The sequence below is a fragment of the Thamnophis sirtalis genome, unplaced genomic scaffold, assembly GCF_051295495.1.
Source record: "Thamnophis sirtalis isolate CommonGarterSnake01/CBP01778 unplaced genomic scaffold, rThaSir2_p1.2 scaffold_6, whole genome shotgun sequence".
In the NCBI taxonomy this organism is placed as follows: Eukaryota; Metazoa; Chordata; class Lepidosauria; order Squamata; family Natricidae; genus Thamnophis; species Thamnophis sirtalis.
This window is the reverse complement of record NW_028261386.1, coordinates 115751169-115769533: the sequence shown is the minus strand read 5'-3', so window position 1 is coordinate 115769533 and position 18365 is coordinate 115751169. Positions and strand designations below refer to the sequence as shown.

The window sequence follows — 18365 nt, the reverse complement described above, 5'->3', positions numbered from 1 at the left end:
AGTACATGTTCCCAGAAGCTGCAATCTTATCTGCCTCAGAGCACCATTCACCTCATGGAGGTTACGGATAATTGATGGGTTGGAACACATGCAGAGTCCTTCTCCCTATCATAAGCCACCTTTTCTTAGGACTAGTTAGAATTCAAGTTTCCCAGTTGGAGGATTTGACTTTCAAATGGGATTTAACATTGCAACTTCTCAGCCACCACATCAGATGTGCACTGGAAGATGTCATCACAGAAATAGCATTCCCTATAGCATAAGAGTAATTGTGGAGATCTGTAGCCAACAGAGTGCGGAAAAGGCAGAGGGTGGATATATGCTTTTACCTTGAATCATCCTTCATTCAGAACTTCTCTCTGCACTGAAGGGAAACATACCTGTAAAATGAGGGCATCCAATTTCTTGATTATCTTTTTAACCAGCTAATGGTTATATATAGGACAAGGGACGCAGTGGCTCAGTGGCTGAGCTTGTCGATCAGAAAGGTCAGCAGCTCAGCGGTTCGAATCCCTAGCGCCACATAATGGAGTGAACTCCCGTTACTTGCCCCAGCTTCTGCCATCCTAGCAGTTCCAAAGCACGTAAAAATGCAAGTAGAAAAATAGGGACCATTTTGGTGGGAAGGTAACAGTGTTCCATGCGCCTTTGGCATTTAGTCATGCTGGCCACATGACCACGGAGATGTCTTCGGACAGCACTGGCTCTTTGGCTTTGAAACAGAGATGAGCACCTCCCCCTAGAGTCAGGAACGACTAGTGCATATGTGTGAGAGGAACATTTACCTTTTATAGCACAAGGGTACAGAAGGACCACTTCCCCACACCCTCTTCCACATTATAACTATGTAATAATTGCTTGATCAGGGAGAGTAGAAAAAATGGCAACAGCACTATGGACAAACGTTAACAGACTGTTCTGAAATCCTCCAAGGAATTCATATATGTTGCCTCTCTTGTGGGTTCAAGATGATGATTTGAGGAGGAGTGAAACTTAGTTCAATCAGGCAGCATTATCTCCCCTGTTCATCAAATGCAAGAATTGTCATTTATGTTGCCGTGTATGCACAGAAAGAATAGAAGAGAATAAATTGTGGACTAGATTCTCCATATGTTACAAATTTATTGTTGGGCATTTGTTATTCCATGGCATTTTACCATTGCCATTTCCATTTCCTCCTCTTGCCCCAGTTTGAAGAAGGAATTGAAAACAAACAATGGCTTAGTCTGAATCTATTCCCTCCTATTGTTTGTAACGAACGAAAAGGACAAGAAAATTAAGATCGATGGGAAACGGCAGAAAGGCGCTAAGATTCCCTAATCTCACTTCTGTCCTGCCAACCTGCCACCAGTTCCAAAGATGGGATATCCTGTGAATTCAGGCTGGAATGTTCTCTCCTGATTCTTTGTTATTTTAAAAAAAAAATCAGACTTGAGTTTCAGATTCATTTTTCTATTATTCACTATCTAAATAAGTAAAATGTGAGTGATGCAGCCTGAAAAGGTAGTTTTGCTACTGCAAAAGAAACTATATATAATGCTTAGTAATCCTACCTTCAAGAAGGATACTAGCATGTTATCAAGTAACTACTGAAAAAATTTATAAAATAGTATATATTCTACATGCAACAGAATTATAAAGAACAAGTAACTATGCTTCTTTATAGACAAATTTTAAAGAACAAGAATAAAACTTGCTCCGGGAAGTCACAGATGTCATCTGCCTAAGATAAAGAATAGAAGGCTTGGGGTATGATAAAACTAACAATCCCATCGATTTCCGTATGAGGCAGCAAAACGTCTTGGGCTAGCTCTGTGCTGCTTCCAAATACTCAAGCCTAGTGGTTCTTTCAATATCACTGAAACAGGTTACAGAACACCAGACATACAGTGGGACCTCTGGTGCTGACCGTAATCCGTTCCAGGATTTTGGTCAGCACCCAATTTGGTCGTCACCAGAAGCAAGACTGACTGCACATGTGCACACACACACACAAAAAGGCGCGGAAGGGAAAATCAATGCGGCTGTGTTTATTCGGCACCCGAGGATGTGTTTGTGACATGAGTGAAACATTTAGCAGATTTTTCCATGGGCACCCGAATTGTTCATGATCTGAGCTGTTTAGGACCCAACATCCCGCTGTACAAGTACTCCACATTTTGCAACCACAATTGAGCCTTGCAACAAGGTTGTTCAGCATAGTGGTTGCTAAATGAAATTGCCATTGTCCTCACAATATTACTTCAACTTTCCTGCGCTTTCACAGACCTGGGAAGGTCATCAATGTGAGGAGTGATTGCAAACTTTTTCATCACTGTGGTAACTGTGAATGGTTGCTAAATAAAGCACTTGCTAAATGAGAGATACCTGTATTTGATTCAGAATACTTGTATGGACCAGTAAACGCAACAGAGCTGGATAGCATCAGGTGAAGAGAAATATCTATAATAGTGCAAAGAACTTGCTTCTGAAGTTATTCTTTAGAACAATATTTAATATTTAAGCACATGTCTTATTTCTTTTTGCTTATCAACTGCTCAGTTTAGTGAAACATTTTCATTATCCTCCCCGATGAATGCATTTTTGAGAAAAATTGTAAGTGCATGATCCTGATAAGGGCAGTCCCCTCCAAGATTCTTGCATGTATCCTGATGCATTCTAACCTGTCAATCTAGCTTGGGGACTGCTTCACAGCGCCTGCTTCTTAACAAAAGAAATTTCATATGGGGCGCCAACAATCCCTTATGATAAAGATGGACATCATCATTGTGCTGGCTGATCAAATGAAACAGATTTATCTTTCTCCAACTGTCTCAATAAAGATCACAGAGCAGATTCCTAGCCACTTTTTATACATACATATAGCCTTTATACTAAGATGACAATTTTAATGGCTGAGACTAAAGTTCAACAGCTGCATATTTTCACATATGAAAAGCAAACTTGCCATATGTCAAGAAAGGACAGAGAGCAGAAAGTATCCAGCTTGAGTCAATCATCTACAACACCATTGTATAAAATGTTTCTTAGACAAATATCCAGTGTTTCCAAGAGCCACAGCTGATACAGGATGGATTATTTTCTCACTTGGAATCCAAAAATTTTATTACCGAAATCTTCTAAATATCTCCTGAGTTAATCAGAGCTACAGCATGTTCAGCAGAAGACAGACCAGTATACTATGTTAAAAAATATATAGGTGCCTGGAAATATTAACCTTGAATATTTGTCAATTGCATGAGTGTTCTGAATAATACGTAGGCTAACATGCTCTTTGAGCCCTTTCTTCTTTGATGAGTTAGACTCATCACTCATAGTCAAATGGATCACCATCTTCTCTTGTTTATCCTCCTCAGTTACTTCAGATACCATTTGATTTTTGGGATCACCTTCTGGGCTACCAGCATCCAACTCACTGTATATGCCATCTATTGTCATTCCTTTTGAAGAAATTCCACCCATGCATGGAAACTGCTAAAATGAAAAAAATAAAAAAGGAGAAGGAAAATGTAAGTACAAAATGAATAAAACGGAAGACAAAGATTGCACTGCAGTTTCATGTGAAATTTAAGTACCCTTGTATTTGCAAGTTCTTTTAAACTTTGGTTGAATCCACAATCCACCGAACAGAATTCATAGAATGGAATGGTGGGATTATTTTTTTCACCATGTCTTATTCTATCTGCAGCCTGTACCTGCCTCCCAAGTCCTCGCTGCAGGTTTGGGAATTGGTTTGTGACAGTATAGAAGAAAAGGGGAAATGACCAGAATGGTCACCCGATATCCATCTTCCACTCAGGACTGTTCTGTTGAAGCTAAACAATCAGCAGACTATGTTCTTCTACTCAACAGACAGATAACCATGAATATAACTTGTGATCTTTTATTTTTCAAAATTATTACTAAAACAGAATCTCAATATATGGGCTTACCATGTTACTGTACATGTAAAGCCATCAGTGTTAACCAGAAAACGTAAAATGAACATTAATTGTTGCATTAAGTGCAAAAAGAATTAATCTTGAATTTCTTAAGAAATTTGGATTTGCATTTGAGTTACAATTGTTTAGAGAAAAAGCAATATATATATATGTGTGTCTGTGTGTGTGTGTTTTATTTGTGCTGATAAATAAATAAAGGGAGACTAGTATAGATCTACTTCAAGCTATTTAGCTCTCATCAGCTAGCCATACCCTTACTGGGGTTCGAATCCCAGTAAGGGTATGGCTAGCTGATGAGAGCTAAATAGCTTGAAATAGATCTATACTAGTCTCCCTTTATTTATTTATCAGCACAAATAAAAAACACAAATATAATAAAGGCAACAGTAAAAATATTGGGTTTCTGTCGTGATGGACTCTTGTGACGAGCCGATTGACAGATGATGGAAGCAGTTGGCTTCCTCCCATAATTGGGGCTTACCAGGGGTTGTGACTCTAAATATATATATGTTTCCAAAACAGAACAGAGAAAACTTTGAATGATAGAGACAAAGATATTTCTAGATATTGTATTTATTTGTTCATTGAAGTGATAAAAATGGCTTCATCAGTGAAACATCCATATGCGTTTCATTTTATAGACTTCACCAGAATGCAGTTCTAATGGAAGAGTATCCATCTGGATTGCATGGTAAAAAACAGTGTTTTTTTTCTCCTCTTGAGGATTGGATCTGAGGTTTGAGATTTGTGTGAGGTCTTTTACCTACCATAAGATTCTCAAACGCTTTCTAGTCTGCAGTTCCTTGAACAACTAAAATTACCATTTTATTGGGAAAACTGGTTGTACATTAAGAAAAAAAATATTTCAAATATAAACTTGGCTTGTATCAGCTATTATGCAACTTATAACAATAACATCCACAGCACTAATAGGGTAACATATCATCTCATACAGATGACATCAAGCATCCTGAATTGGTACATTCTGTACATGGAAATATGCTTTGTTTTCCTGTCAGTTTAGTCACAACTTCCTGGCCATCCATCAGCAGTGACTGAAATAAAACCAGGGAAATACAATATTGAATTTCCCCATTCTTAATCTCCAAAACTGTTTCTGCTAAAGTCCCAGACTTAACCAGTCCCCTTCTTAGGAGTTTATTTGCCTCTGTTACTCCTATTGTCATAAAATTCCTACTTTTATAATATCTTCTCACATTTCACAGCTGGAATTCCTACACACAGAGTCAATGGAGAAGCCAGCCATAAAATCACAAATTAGGCCCTAATGGATAATTTTATTAATGACCATGGTGCCAAGGTTCCAAGTAACAGACCCAATGCAATCAAATCTCTGAGGCATAGGTGATACTCAAAGTACAGATTTATTAGGCATGTCATATTGGCAAATCTGGTGAAAACCCAACTCTGAAGGCCCAGTGGTTTTTCCCACCCAAATTAAATAAAAGTTCTTTCCCCCAATCCACATGTCCATTGCACAGTCCAATCTGGTCACATCCCCAACTCCAGCTGATTCCAGTCCATGCCTCCCCAGCACCTAGTGAAAATGTCCTTGATTCTCAGGAGAAAGAATTTTATTTTGGCTACAAGTCCCTAGCTATCTATACACCTCCAGTTCCCACAGCTCAACCAATGTAGCTGTGGCAGCCCTGAAGATGCTCCCAAAATGGCTTCAGGGTTGACACATGGTAGAAATATAGTTTACAGTAGTGTTGTCTAATTTAACTACTGAATTGCTTAACAATGAGGTGGCTGGTCCCAATTGTGGCCATTAAATGAGGACTACCTGTATGTATATCAGAAATAGATGGTAAATATACAAATATTTGTTGGAGGTGCAAGAAAGAGGTTGAAACATATAAATACATGTGGTGGGATTGTGATAGTGCACCAAAAAATATGGGACATGATGTTTAGAGAAATTAGAGCACTGTTGAATGTAAATCTAGAGATGTCACTGAGGATTGCATTATTGATGCTGGTGGAAAAATGGGATATAAATAAAACAAAAAAAAGTATTGTAAATTTGATAATAGCAGCTAGATTAGTGATGGCTAAATATTGGGGGCAAAATTGGGATATTCAAAGAAATGAGTGTTATAATGAAATTTGGAGTATGGCAACAAATGATAAATTAACAACAGAAATTAAACTTAACAACAGAAATTAAACTTAACAACAGAAATTAAACTTGAAAAGGGATGATTAAAGTAAATAATTATAATGAAATATGGGGGGATTTTATAAAATCAGTGTTGGTGGAAGGCAAAGGGAATAAATCTACCCAAGAATATGTTGTTTTGGAGGGTATAAGGGCACAATTGGAATATATTGTGTATCTAAGAAATGTAAGGGGGGGGGGGGGAAAGGTCTCCAGGGAATGGGGGATGGACTGTAATATGTGTTTTTTCCTCTTTTCTTTTGTCTTTCTTTTTTCTTCTTGTATTCAGTTGTATATGTACTGTTCACATTATTTGAGCCTAAAAATTTAAAATAAGAAATTTCTACTATGGATTTCCCAAACTGGGTCAGCTGGGTTGGAGAAGGCTGTTCGAATATAGTCATAAACCCAGGCACATGGTAAGCATTTCTCACCTTTTCTTGCTCCTTCCGCTCTTGCGCTGTTGCCAGGTAGTTCACCGCTGCATATTCAATGACCGAGAGGAAGACAAACACAAAACTGACCCAGAGGTAAATGTCCACAGCCTTGATATAGGAAACGCCAGGCATGGAGGCGTTGACACCAGTGATGATGGTAGACATGGTCAGGACTATCGTGATTCCTGAAGAAGCCACAGGCACAAAGATGTTATTAACACAAGCCAAGCAACAAGCTTATCTGAATCATGCCTAATAACCAGATACAGTTAATTTCAAAGGCTTTGTGGAAATGATAAAATGCAATAATCTTGAGCTTATACTAAATAACTATCATCAGACAGTAACTACCACCCCTAGGCATTACCTGTTAAGTATCCAATAACTGAGGCTTCTGAGATCCTCTAGGCCCTGTTGCTTGCCAGATTTTTATTTTGCAAAAATATCATTTATTGCTAACAAAAGGAGGTGGGGGAGAAATCATTGATATCTGCTTTACAAATGGTCACAAGACAGCAGTCTTGGCAGAGGAAGGAATAGTCATCCTGCTCAAATCATGGTTGGCACCTTTGGAAGGATATTAAATTTACATGCTTTCTTTTATAATCACTTTTAGAATGCTTGTTATGTATTTTTCAGCTATTAGAAACCTTTGGGTTAACAAGTTTGGAAGCCCCTGGGCAAGATTGCCTACCGTCCTTAACAAAAGGAAGTTTTAGCTACAGGTGGTCCTTCAGGTACAACAGGCTGTTTAACTGTTCAAAGTTACAAATGTACCCCCAAAGTGTATTTATAATAGGGGTTTAAAATTGCAACCAACAAGAGACCTGATATAGTCACTCCTGAAGCGGCAGCCATTTTTATACCTGTGACCCAGGGGTGGGTTCTGCCAGTTTGCTCAGGGACATGCTGCGTGCACGTGTGCACTTGATGCGCGTACACGTACAGTGCAACAAAAATTGCTCTGTGTATGCGTAGAATGGGAAAACAAGATGGTGGTGCCCTCAGTGCCGCGGAGAGAATTGGTTCAGGGGCGTGGCAGGCCTTGGTCGCTGCCAGTTCCGGTGACCCAGGCTGTCAAGTCACTACTGGTTCGGCTGAACCAGTCTGAACCGATAGGAACCGCCTCTGGTGTGACCTCCCTTTTTGGGATACAGAAGTTGCCGGTAGTTATGACACTATTTCCAAGGTCCATGTAGTCAAGCACATTTCCCCCCCATCACATGACCAATCAAGATCAGGGACTTTGCAGCCAGCATGCTTCCCCTACCACCTTCTCATTGATACTACATAGAGGAGTGAGTCTCTCGTTACTACTCTTGTTGCTTCTTTTGTTGCCGTTGCCTTGAGGATTGGGGGATGAGTTGCCTTTGTGAATACTTTCCTTTTTCATTATAATAATGCACTTGTTTGTACATACTTTATAAAGGTTCCCCCTCCCCCCCCCCATTTCTTGGAATTGCTTGCGGAAATACTAGCCAGCATCTACAGAAAGTAGATTGAGTAAAGTTCCTTTGTATACTATACTGTATTTGTTTGCACGTGTTTTGAGATTGCTTGCAGAAAGTTTCTTTATTATTATTATTATTATTATTATTATTATTATTATTATTATTATTATTTATAATTTTATTTTATTTTCTTTGAAAAAGGTTTTTATTTTCCATTTTTTCATTTTCATACACTCACATATATACTGTACATAGGCGGAGCCATACAACATTAAACAATAATCGCAGCAATTCCTCTTGACAATAATACCCCCCAAAAAGCAACCCAATATACCTCTTCCACTCTCCGTACACCTCTTTCTTCCACCCCCCCTCCAACTTTCTATCCTCCCTCCATCATCCCCCTCTACCCTACTTCCCCTCCCCCTCTACCACTCCTCCCTCCCGATCCACTCCCTCCCTTCCTTCTCACCCTCCCTCCCATCCTCTCTCCCGCCCTCTCTACCCCTCTTTCTTCTATCCCTCTCCTCCTCCCCTTGGTGTATTTCCACTATATGTCAATGTACTTAACTTATCCTATTTTTACAGAGAAATTAAAGAAAAACAGTATACATGTGAAGTCGCATTACATTGAAATCTAACCCAACCTAGTATATATCTCTCCCTCCCCCCCACCCTCCCCCCCAACACCCACCTCCCTCCCCCCCGACTTCCCAAAGCCTGTACACAGTATAGATTTTTAGCAAACAGTCTAAAATATATTGAGAAAAAAGAAAAAAAGAAAAAAAAGGGGTTAATAACATCTCTACATTGATCTTAGCTTCTTCTTGCTACGCTAACTTTGAACAGTTTAAATCATCCCTGATCTTAAGCATAGGCTATCTACGGATAGCCCAGAAAGTTTCTTTGCATTCTACTGTACTGCGTTTGCTTGCTTTTGCTTAGAGGCTTGGCGTGTACGGTACTACTGTAAATTGCTTATAGGACAGCTGACGGGGTGGGGAGCAGCAGCTCCCTCTGGAGGCTCCAAGGGAGCCCTGAAAATGTATCTCCCACCCCAATTTAAGTCCAAGCACTTGCATGGAAATGCTGCAGTTTGGAGGCAGAGGGCCAACCCTCCTTGCCAGAATAGCTGATGAGTGGACGGCAGCAGTTCCTTTTGGAGCCACTGGGGGAGCCCTGAAAATTCTCGACCTTGTGGGTTCTCTTAACAATCACAGAGGTCACTTCACACAAGGAAGCAAACAGCACATCTGATCTTCCTTCACTTAATGCAGTGTTTTTCAACCTTTTTTGTGCAAAGGCACACTTTTTTCATGAAAAAAATCACGAGGCACACCACCATTAGAAAATGTTAAAAAAATTTAACTCTGTGCCTATATTGACTATATATAAAGTGTTTTTCCCACGGCACACCTTACACTATGTCACGGCACACTAGTGTGCCACGGCACAGTGGTTGAAAAACAATGACTTAATGTCCCGGATGATTTGCTTAACGAGTGTAGTAAAAAACTGTCATTAAAATAAGTCTGATTCATTTTACAACAGATTTACAAGATTTATGACCCGAATGGACAAGTCCTATTAGGATTGTACCTCAAGGACTATCTGTACAAGCTTAATTAAAAAAAAAAAAAACAGCAAAAGGTTGATCAAAATTTTTGATTTTAGAAAACTACAGATGAATAAGGGTCAATATAAATTTCAAATAAGATTTTGGAATTAATCATAAAGAACTTTTCCTGTAGCAAAATGGTTTTGTTTTGATTTAAAAAAAAAAAAAAATTCAAAAATTGGACAGTAGAGGGAACTAAAGATTTCAGTTAAAGAAGAAGAACACATAAACTTGACTGAGTGTTACAGAATAGCATGCAATATTCTAAAACTGGAAATATTGGACATTTTTGAAAGAAGGAACTAAATATTAATATTAACAATGACAAAAGCCTCCATAGTTAGACTGTGTCTAAAAGATATTACGAAAGAGAAATCAGTTTTACCTACAAGACAGAGTTGAAAGTGGATTTACAAATGATAGGCTAGAAAACTATACTGTACTACTGAAAAAGATGTTGCTCTGATATTTTAACAATTAAAACTGAATATAAACAACAAGCCAAGAGAATGGACCTGGATAACTTTATTATACTGGTCTTACAAAAGTGACATGCTAAAGTTTTGAAAGGACCAAAAAAAATGAAATCTTCTATGATGTTATTTGAGTGCATTAAAGCAGTGGTTCTCAACCTATGGGTTGGGACCTCTTTGGGGGTTGAATGACCCTTTCACAGGGGTCACCTAAGACCATCGGAAAACACATATTTTGGATGGTCTTAGGAACTGGGACCCCAATTCTATGGTTGGGGGTCACCACAACATAAGGAACTGTATGAAAGGGTCGCGGCATTGGGAAGGTTGAGAACCACTGCATTAAAGATTAAGGAATATAACTTTGATTTATTTCATCAAGGCTAAAATAGATTCATTATTTCTGGTAACCCTTAATGACACAAAAACTAAAATAACGCTGCTTTATGGATTTGTTTTATAGATACGAAATGGGCTATGGGAAGAAAATATCATTGTAATTTAAGAGGAAATGAAAATTATTAAAATTGTTTATACTTGATTGAAAGTTGGAAATCATTTCTTTTTATGTTTCTTTTCTTTTTCTTTACTATATTGTTCAATTTTTATTATTTCCACCTTTCCTTTTTTTCTTTGCATCTTTTATTCTATTTTCTTTTACTCTGTTTTAGTTTTTACTATTGTAATAATATTTAATAAAATTATTTTTGGGAGGGAAAGGAAGACTGTAAGAAGATTGACCTCAACTCTGCTCATTTTCTGAGACGCTTCCCAGGCCTGGAGGTGTGGCCGGGCCTGGATGTTTTTACTTAGATGCTTTTCTATATTAGTTGTTATTTTGTATGTGCTTTTATTTGTTGTTATTCACCAAGTCCCTCAGGTGATATAGGCAGTCATATAAATCTAATTAACCTAATTAAATCTAACTGAATTTTTTTTTATAGTTAGCACTAATCTATACAAGATTAATTTCTAAGATATTACCGTATTTTTCAGACTATAAGACATTCCGGACAATAAGATGCATCTAGCTTTTTGGGAGGAAAACAAGAGAAAAAAATCTACTTCTGTCTCCCAGCATCCATCCGGTATTCACGTGGGCTGTTTGCCATGGCCCACTTGCTGCGGAATGGAACTGTTCTCCTCGTACCCTTTGCCGCCGCTTTTTCGCCCCCAAGTTTCTGACCCCAGCCATTAACCTCTACCCTCTCGCCTCCGCTATTAGGACCCTAGCTGTTTGTGCCTATTTGGTTGTTGAGCATTTGTGGCACATGTGCTTCTGCGAAAGCATGTGCCTGCAGTCAGTTGTATCCTTCCTGCATTGGGATCTGGATTCTTCATGGGTCCTTTTAAATGCCATCCCCATTCCCTCCAGGAATTAGTAACTCAAAGTACCAGAGCAATCCTTACACCTTTTGTGCTGTTCATAGGCCAATCAGGAATAACAAAAGATAAACATTGCCAGAAAGGAATCTGTCTATGTTAGAGTATATGACTGAGTTTTACAATGTAGTTAGATTATATGACTAAAGTAATTATAATATTAAGAGCTTTGGCTTAAAAGCAAGAGAATGTGTCTGAGGAATTGTGACAAGTAGAAAGTCATAATTTTAACTTTCCTGTAGCCATTGTGTATTTGGGGGGGGAGGATGCAAAGGATTTTCTAGCTCGGACCTGAAGCAACTGGGCGGAGAAACAAACACCTGGAGAGGAAACTCCACAAGGAACACTTTCTCCTCCCCCCCCCTCTTTCTCCCCTCCCTTCCGCTGATTGGCTGGTGGTGAACTGTCACTTGAGCCAAAAGCCCAGGGTGAACAGTGTTTCTCCCAAAAGCCCGTGAGGAAGGGCCTGGGACTAAAGATCCTGGGTCCCATTGGCCGGCACGAACAGCTAGAGTCCTAACAACAGAGGCGAGATGGTAGAGGTTAATGGCTGGGGACGAAAACCTGGGGGCGAAAAAGGGGCGGCGAAGGGTACGAGAAGAGTCCTAGTCCCACTTGCTGCTGCGGCCTGTTTCTTATGGCCAATTCATTGCTGTGGCCCATTCACTACTGCAGTCTATTTGCCCCCACAGCCCATTCGCCACTGCCGCTGCCTGTTCACCACGGCCTGTTTGCCCCCACTGCCCATTCTAAAACAGCTGATCGTTGTCGCACCAGCCCCCCTCCCACCCACCCCACCGCAATATTCAGAGTATAAGATGCACAGACTCTTCTATCCACTTTTTGGGGAGGAAAAGTGCGTCTTATACTCTGAAAAATATGGTATATTTTTATTTCTGTGAAGACAAAGCATAATATATAACTTTTACATACCTTGCCCTATTTTAGTTTTAGAATAAAAATCTTAAGACATTGAAATCAAAATGAATGCATATAATTTTCTAAATGAGATATGTTGTAAGAAACAGTCATGCCATATTTTACGTGTCTAGACAGGAACCCCTTACCTAATGACACTCTTGCAGGCACAGCTCTGTGGTCTATCCAGAAGGAAACCCAGGATAACATGACCATTAACGTGGCAGGAAAATACGTTTGGAGCAGAAAGAAGAAAATATGGCGACGTAGAATAAAGTTAATGTAAAGGCGGTTGTAACGACCTATTGAAGAAAAATGTTAAAATGTGAAGTGAGCAGAAACATGAGCAGTCATTAGAAAAGGCATGTTAAATGCCACACAGATAAAATATAAAGAAAAAGGGGGGGGGAGAGAGAGATTGAAAGAATACAAAAGGAAGAAAATAAAAATGCTGATAGACTAGTTGTATGTGTGAGAGAGACAGAGAAAGAGAGAGGGAAGGGGGAGGAAAGAGGAGAGAATTTAAGTACTGTATTTTTCCTTGTAACAATGATGCTGTTTATAACAGTGCAATGATGCTGAACACACCACTGAAAATACAGTAACTTTATCTTATTGCTATAAACCAAGTATCTTCCATAAAAAATGGGAAACAATGCTGAACTACACAACCTAGCTGCCCCAGCAAGTTCGTCAATAATGAAAGTCTGTAGAGACTCTCAGTCATCCAGGTCATGGTTGTCCCAAAAATTTTTTCTTTGAAGATGTTTCACTTCTTATCCAAGAAGCTTCTTCAGTTCTAACAGGATAGAACCTTCCGTTCCCTACTATCCTGTCAGAGCTGAAGAAGCTTCCTGGATGAAAAGCGAGACATCTTCAAAGAAAAAACAAGAAAGTCCAGTTCAATAGTGAAGGCATTGATAGTTGTAATTCTGTAGTATCTGGAGAGATGTCTTCTCAAGAAAGTTATTGTCTTTTTTTTCTTTTATTTTTTATTTTATTGTGTGTATTAAATATATATATAACAGAGAGATACGGGGTGTGTGTGGGGGGGTGGGAAATGTAGTTGGGATGGATTGCCACAGGTAGGGGAATAAGAAACGATACTAAATTATAACCTATTAAATGAACTAATAAATGTACAAGAATGATAAATGTTAAAACACCTGTAACCAAACGACATACTGAATGTGATGATGGGCTTTTATTTTTCTTTTGTGTGTTTTTTTTCTCTTTTCTTTTTTCTTTTTTTTTCCTATTGTTTTGTGTATATGTTGTCTATGTAACAAAAATAAAAAAACATTTATAAAAAAAAAGAAAGTTATTGCCTTTTTGTACTTTTCCTCTGAAGCCTGAATTATACAGAAAGTGTGTTTGATTTTTTTTAAAATCATATATGCTGCTTTAACAATATCTACCTCATTTTGTAAATAACATGAGAGAATGTTAGGAAGTCTTATTACAGCTATATTAGATGAGACAGCAAAGAAGCTTTTAAATTATGATTAAATAAATTTTGTTGATCATTGGTTTACACAAGATGCTTTATTTTCATTCCCCAAGCAACTGTCTAAATACAGAACACAAGACCACAGTGATGTTGTTTTTAAAATTCTGTACCGGCATCAAAGATTTAAATATGTACTTAGCAATGAAGCTCACTTAAGAGACTTTTAAAAATTCAGTATCTCAGTTACCTCTAATACTATATGCTGCACAGGATAGTTGGGAGAATTAAAAAGTGTACTTGGAAGACTAAGTGGGCTGCCTGAGTTTGTCAGAGGAAATACAGTCAAAAAAATTAATAAAGAATGAAAGAATGGAGTAAAATGTTCTTGCCATACCAGTACTACTATAGAAAGCAAGTCTGGAGGTTGTATGAAATTTTTGAATCAAGAATTGAGACAAGGAAATCTTTTCATCTGTTTTTAGAGATTCGGTCCCGTTTTTCCAGTATAACATCAAATCTTCATCTGTATATGCATCTGCAAAGGTAAGATGTAGAAACAGTAAAATAATTATTTCACCAGTCAGCAGCAAAATTATGAAATATGACAATTAACTAGAGCCATGTGTTTTGTGACTCCCCCCAAAACTCATCAGACTACCCCACTGTATACTGATTTTCTAAATTTAGAGATAAATGAAAACTACATTAAAAAGCTTCAAATGGGTTTCATGCAGTTAAGAGAAACAAAACTAGTTCTCCAAAGAGAAAGTAGTCCAGAAAATCAGAGTCCCATTAATCTACTGGACATGGTCTCCCCAATGCACTCCCTGCTTTTTTTTTAAAGCATTCCATGAGTTCCCCGTTCACAAACATCTTTTTTAATGCTCTGAAAAGACAGAGGAAATAGTGTATTTTTAAAGGCAGAATGGATACTGTAGGTTGGCTCTGCCTGAAAGCACACAAGTAACCAGCTCAAGCAGAAATAACGGATATCAGTAAAGTCAACAGATTGACTGCTGTTTAATTTGTTATCCCTGTAGTTTTACTACCAAAAGATAAATAAAAGCTACTGACAGCTTTCAAGCTCCAATGAACACGTCTGTGAATCTAAGGGGAAACGACTGAAGTCCATATTGCACATTGCTGTCACTGTGATCCTAGAAATATAAAAAATTAAGAGTTGATGTCATTACAAAGAAAGAGCTACAGGCATGGGATTACCATATTTTTAGAGTATAAGACGCACTGGAGTATAAGACGCACCAAGGTTTTGAAGAGGCAAATTAAAAAAAAAAGGTTTTTGCACTCTGAAGATCTCCCCAAAATGGCCCATTTTTCATGAAAATGGGCCCTTTTCTTCAAAAAAAGGGGGGCATGAATAGCCTTTGGGAAGGTTGTAGAGTGCTCCTGCGGGTGCCCCCCCCAAAAAACAAGCAAAAAACCTGCCCATTTTTTGCGAAAACGGGCCTGTTTTTTGCCCCCCCCCCTTTAGAAGGCTTATAGAGTGCTCCTGGGGACTGGGGGGGGGAATTGAGCACAAAACAGCCTGTTTTTAGTTCATTTCTGCCCTCCCCAGCTCCCAGTAGCACTCTGGCAGCCTCCTAAAGGCTATACATGGCCATTTTGGTGAAGGGGGTGGGGTTTCGGGAGGCAAAAAATGCTACATTCAGTGTATAAGATGCATCCAGATTTTCAGCGTCTTTTTTGAGGGAAAAAGGTGCGTCTTATACTCCAAAAATACGGTAATAGAGTAATATATGAATGAATCCATGTATTAAAATAAGAGTTGATGTTATAACAAAAGAGGAGCTATGTGATAAATACTGTCTTGCCCCAGCATATAACTTTTATATACTATTGTTGCTCTCTAGCCCCATCTAGTGTCCAGAGAGACAAATACAGAGTATATTGTTTGAAGCTGATCCCACCCCATTACCCATTAGCCCGCACTCTCAAAACAAGTGCACGCTGGGAAGCCAGACTGCATTTCCTTTAGCATTTGGAAAAGGCAGAAGCACAAGAAGAATCCATCTTAATCTGTGGCACATGGTCATCCAAGGACAAACCCACATCTCACACACAGAGCATCGCTGGTGAAATTTAAATTGCTTGTATTTATCAATTGTTATGTTCAGCAGTAATCTTGTATTTGGTTCTCATTGAATGTATTCCTCTTTTCCCCAGTTTCACCATATCCTGTTCTTTCAATAAAGCATTCAGATCTAAGCACACAATCTGTTTTATTGGAGGATAGGTGGGTTTAGCTGCAGGTCGAGCTGCACACAGACTAACGTATCAGGAGGACAGGACAAATACAGTAATACATGAAGCCACATATTCATATTTGAAATCTGTTCATGAAACAAAGATCTGCTTGAATTACAATACTGGAGGAAGAATATAGAAATAACTGTGGGATTACCTCGTGCTGTAGAGCACATGGCCGTCTGGGAACACCCGCAACATGATGTTGTCAGTGGTGGTATCATGAATGAAGGATCTTTTAGAGTGGACAAAGAAAATGTCTGGCACCCAGATCTTCTTTACCAACCGTCCATCAAAAGTCATGCTCCTGTTCGTACAACTGGGAAAGGAGAGACGCTCATCCTTCCAATAATGTCTCAAATACAGTGTCATTGTAAAGTCCTGAAACAAAGTGTGGGGTGGTGGGAGATATCTTGTGATTATAAAAAAACTAGATTAATTGATAATTGTGGGTTTTTTAAGATATCAGAAAAAACTCAGAAGAAATTGAACCATCCCATCACAATGAAGAAGGCTGTCTCCCAATGGCCATCTGTTGCATCCTAGATGCTCTCCAAATAATATTACCTTAGTTCACATATTGCATGATTGGTTTAATGATGGTTTACTGAATAGGCTATAGTTGCCTGGGAACACATTAAGCCATTAGGATGGTCGGTCAAGTCCAACCATTATTGCATTTCTTGCACAAATGTGACTAGTTCCTGGGAGAATCAACTCAAGAGCTTGATTTCCTTTTAATAATAAACAAGCAAACATTTGAAGCCAAGAAATAGGTCAAGGTTTCCTGAGAGACCTAGTTCTGCATTCTCAGAAGCACAGACATTCTCTTAATTTCAATCTCTCAGTGTTACTTCTTCACACATTAGGCTTCATTCAACTCCAACTAGGCTTCATTTTTAAGAAAACCTATAACAATTATCCCATTGACAATATCATATTTTGATTGCTGCACCACAAAAAAATCAGTTAGTGCAATAAATATTTAAACATACATACATACATACATACATACATACACACATACATATATGAGAGCTAAATAGCTTGAATGAGAGCTAAATAGCTTGAAATAGATCTATACTAGTCTCCCTTTATTTATTTATCAGCACAAATAAAACACAAATATAACAAAGGCAACAGTAAAAATATTGGGTTTCTGTCGTGATGGACTCTTGTGACGAGCTGATTGACAGATGATGGAAGCAGTTAGCTTCCTCCCATAATTGGGGCTTACCAGGGGTTGTGACACTAAATATATACCTTCTTCCCTGGCTTCAGCTGATAAGGAGGAGACCTGTGGCTTAATGGCTAAGACGTTTGCCTAAGATGCCAGACAGCACAGGTTCGAATCCCATTAAGGGTATGGCTAGCTGATGAGAGCTAAATAGCTTGAAATAGATCTATACTAGTCTCCCTTTATTTATTTATCAGCACAAATAAAACACACACACACACACACACACGTGTGTGTGTGTGTGTGTGTGTGTGTGTGTGTGTGTGTTGGTGTTCTATACCATATAAGGCATACACAAAAAGAGAAGATCAAGAACACAAGCCAGACCCAGAAGAAGATGGAGACAACATCAAAGCATCAAATAACAATGGTTGAGGCCACCAGAAAGGCAAAAAGCAGAACATTGCATCTCCCTTGATGGAGGGGAGGGGAGGAGGAGGAGGAGGAATAATAATATGTTTTCTTTAATCTGTGGGGAAATCCAAGTCACATCTGGTTTTGGATAAGAAATCTAACATTAACAGTAGCATACCATATTGACTTCTGAAATACTGTCCAAATTTTCAACCTGCACATCCACTCCAACAGGAATAGCTGGACCTACAAGAGAAAGAAACTGAGATGTTGAATATAAGTAGTTCTTGCTTAATGATTAAATGAAACTTCTGAAATGGGTTTTTCTTTTCCTATATCTATTAAACAAAGAACAGCTCCTTTGTAGAGACATTGAAGTATTAATATGTCTTCCCTCCAGGAATGAGGGTGGGTGGAGGTTGGCTGTAAAGATACCGCGTTTCCCTGAAAATAAAACAGGGTTTTATTTTCTTTTAACTCCCGAAATAAGCACTTGGCCTTATTTTTGGGGAGGTCTTATTATTTTTGAAGTGCAGGTGGCTCAGCCCATGGATCAGAGAGGGCCAGAAGTTCTGTCTCTGTCTCTGTTTCTGGCACACTCTTGCCAGCCCTAGCATCGCTGGGCCTGCTACTCTTTTTGTGCCCGCCACTAAGAG

General features: G+C 38.8%; 1 protein-coding gene across 2 annotated transcripts in view; it reads right to left on the bottom strand.

Annotated features, from left to right (window-relative positions):
• Window positions 1–2009: 2009 nt before the first annotated feature.
• GABRR2 (gamma-aminobutyric acid type A receptor subunit rho2) overlaps window positions 2010–18365 on the bottom strand; it is a 32566-nt gene continuing 16210 nt past the window's right edge. The window contains exons 3-9 of one of the 2 annotated variants that reach the window (XM_087718761.1): window positions 17888–17955; window positions 16276–16499; window positions 14928–15010; window positions 14248–14388; window positions 12553–12705; window positions 6558–6745; window positions 2010–3471 (exon numbers count right to left, since the gene is read on the bottom strand). In XM_087718761.1, coding sequence (XP_087574887.1) covers window positions 3157–3471; window positions 6558–6745; window positions 12553–12705; window positions 14248–14388; window positions 14928–15010; window positions 16276–16499; window positions 17888–17955 — 1172 coding nt within the window. In that variant the 3' untranslated portion in view covers window positions 2010–3156. Of the gene's footprint in view, window positions 3475–6557; window positions 6746–12552; window positions 12706–14247; window positions 14389–14927; window positions 15011–16275; window positions 16500–17887; window positions 17956–18365 lie in introns of both variants that reach the window. The other variant, XM_087718760.1, reaches the window with a different exon arrangement.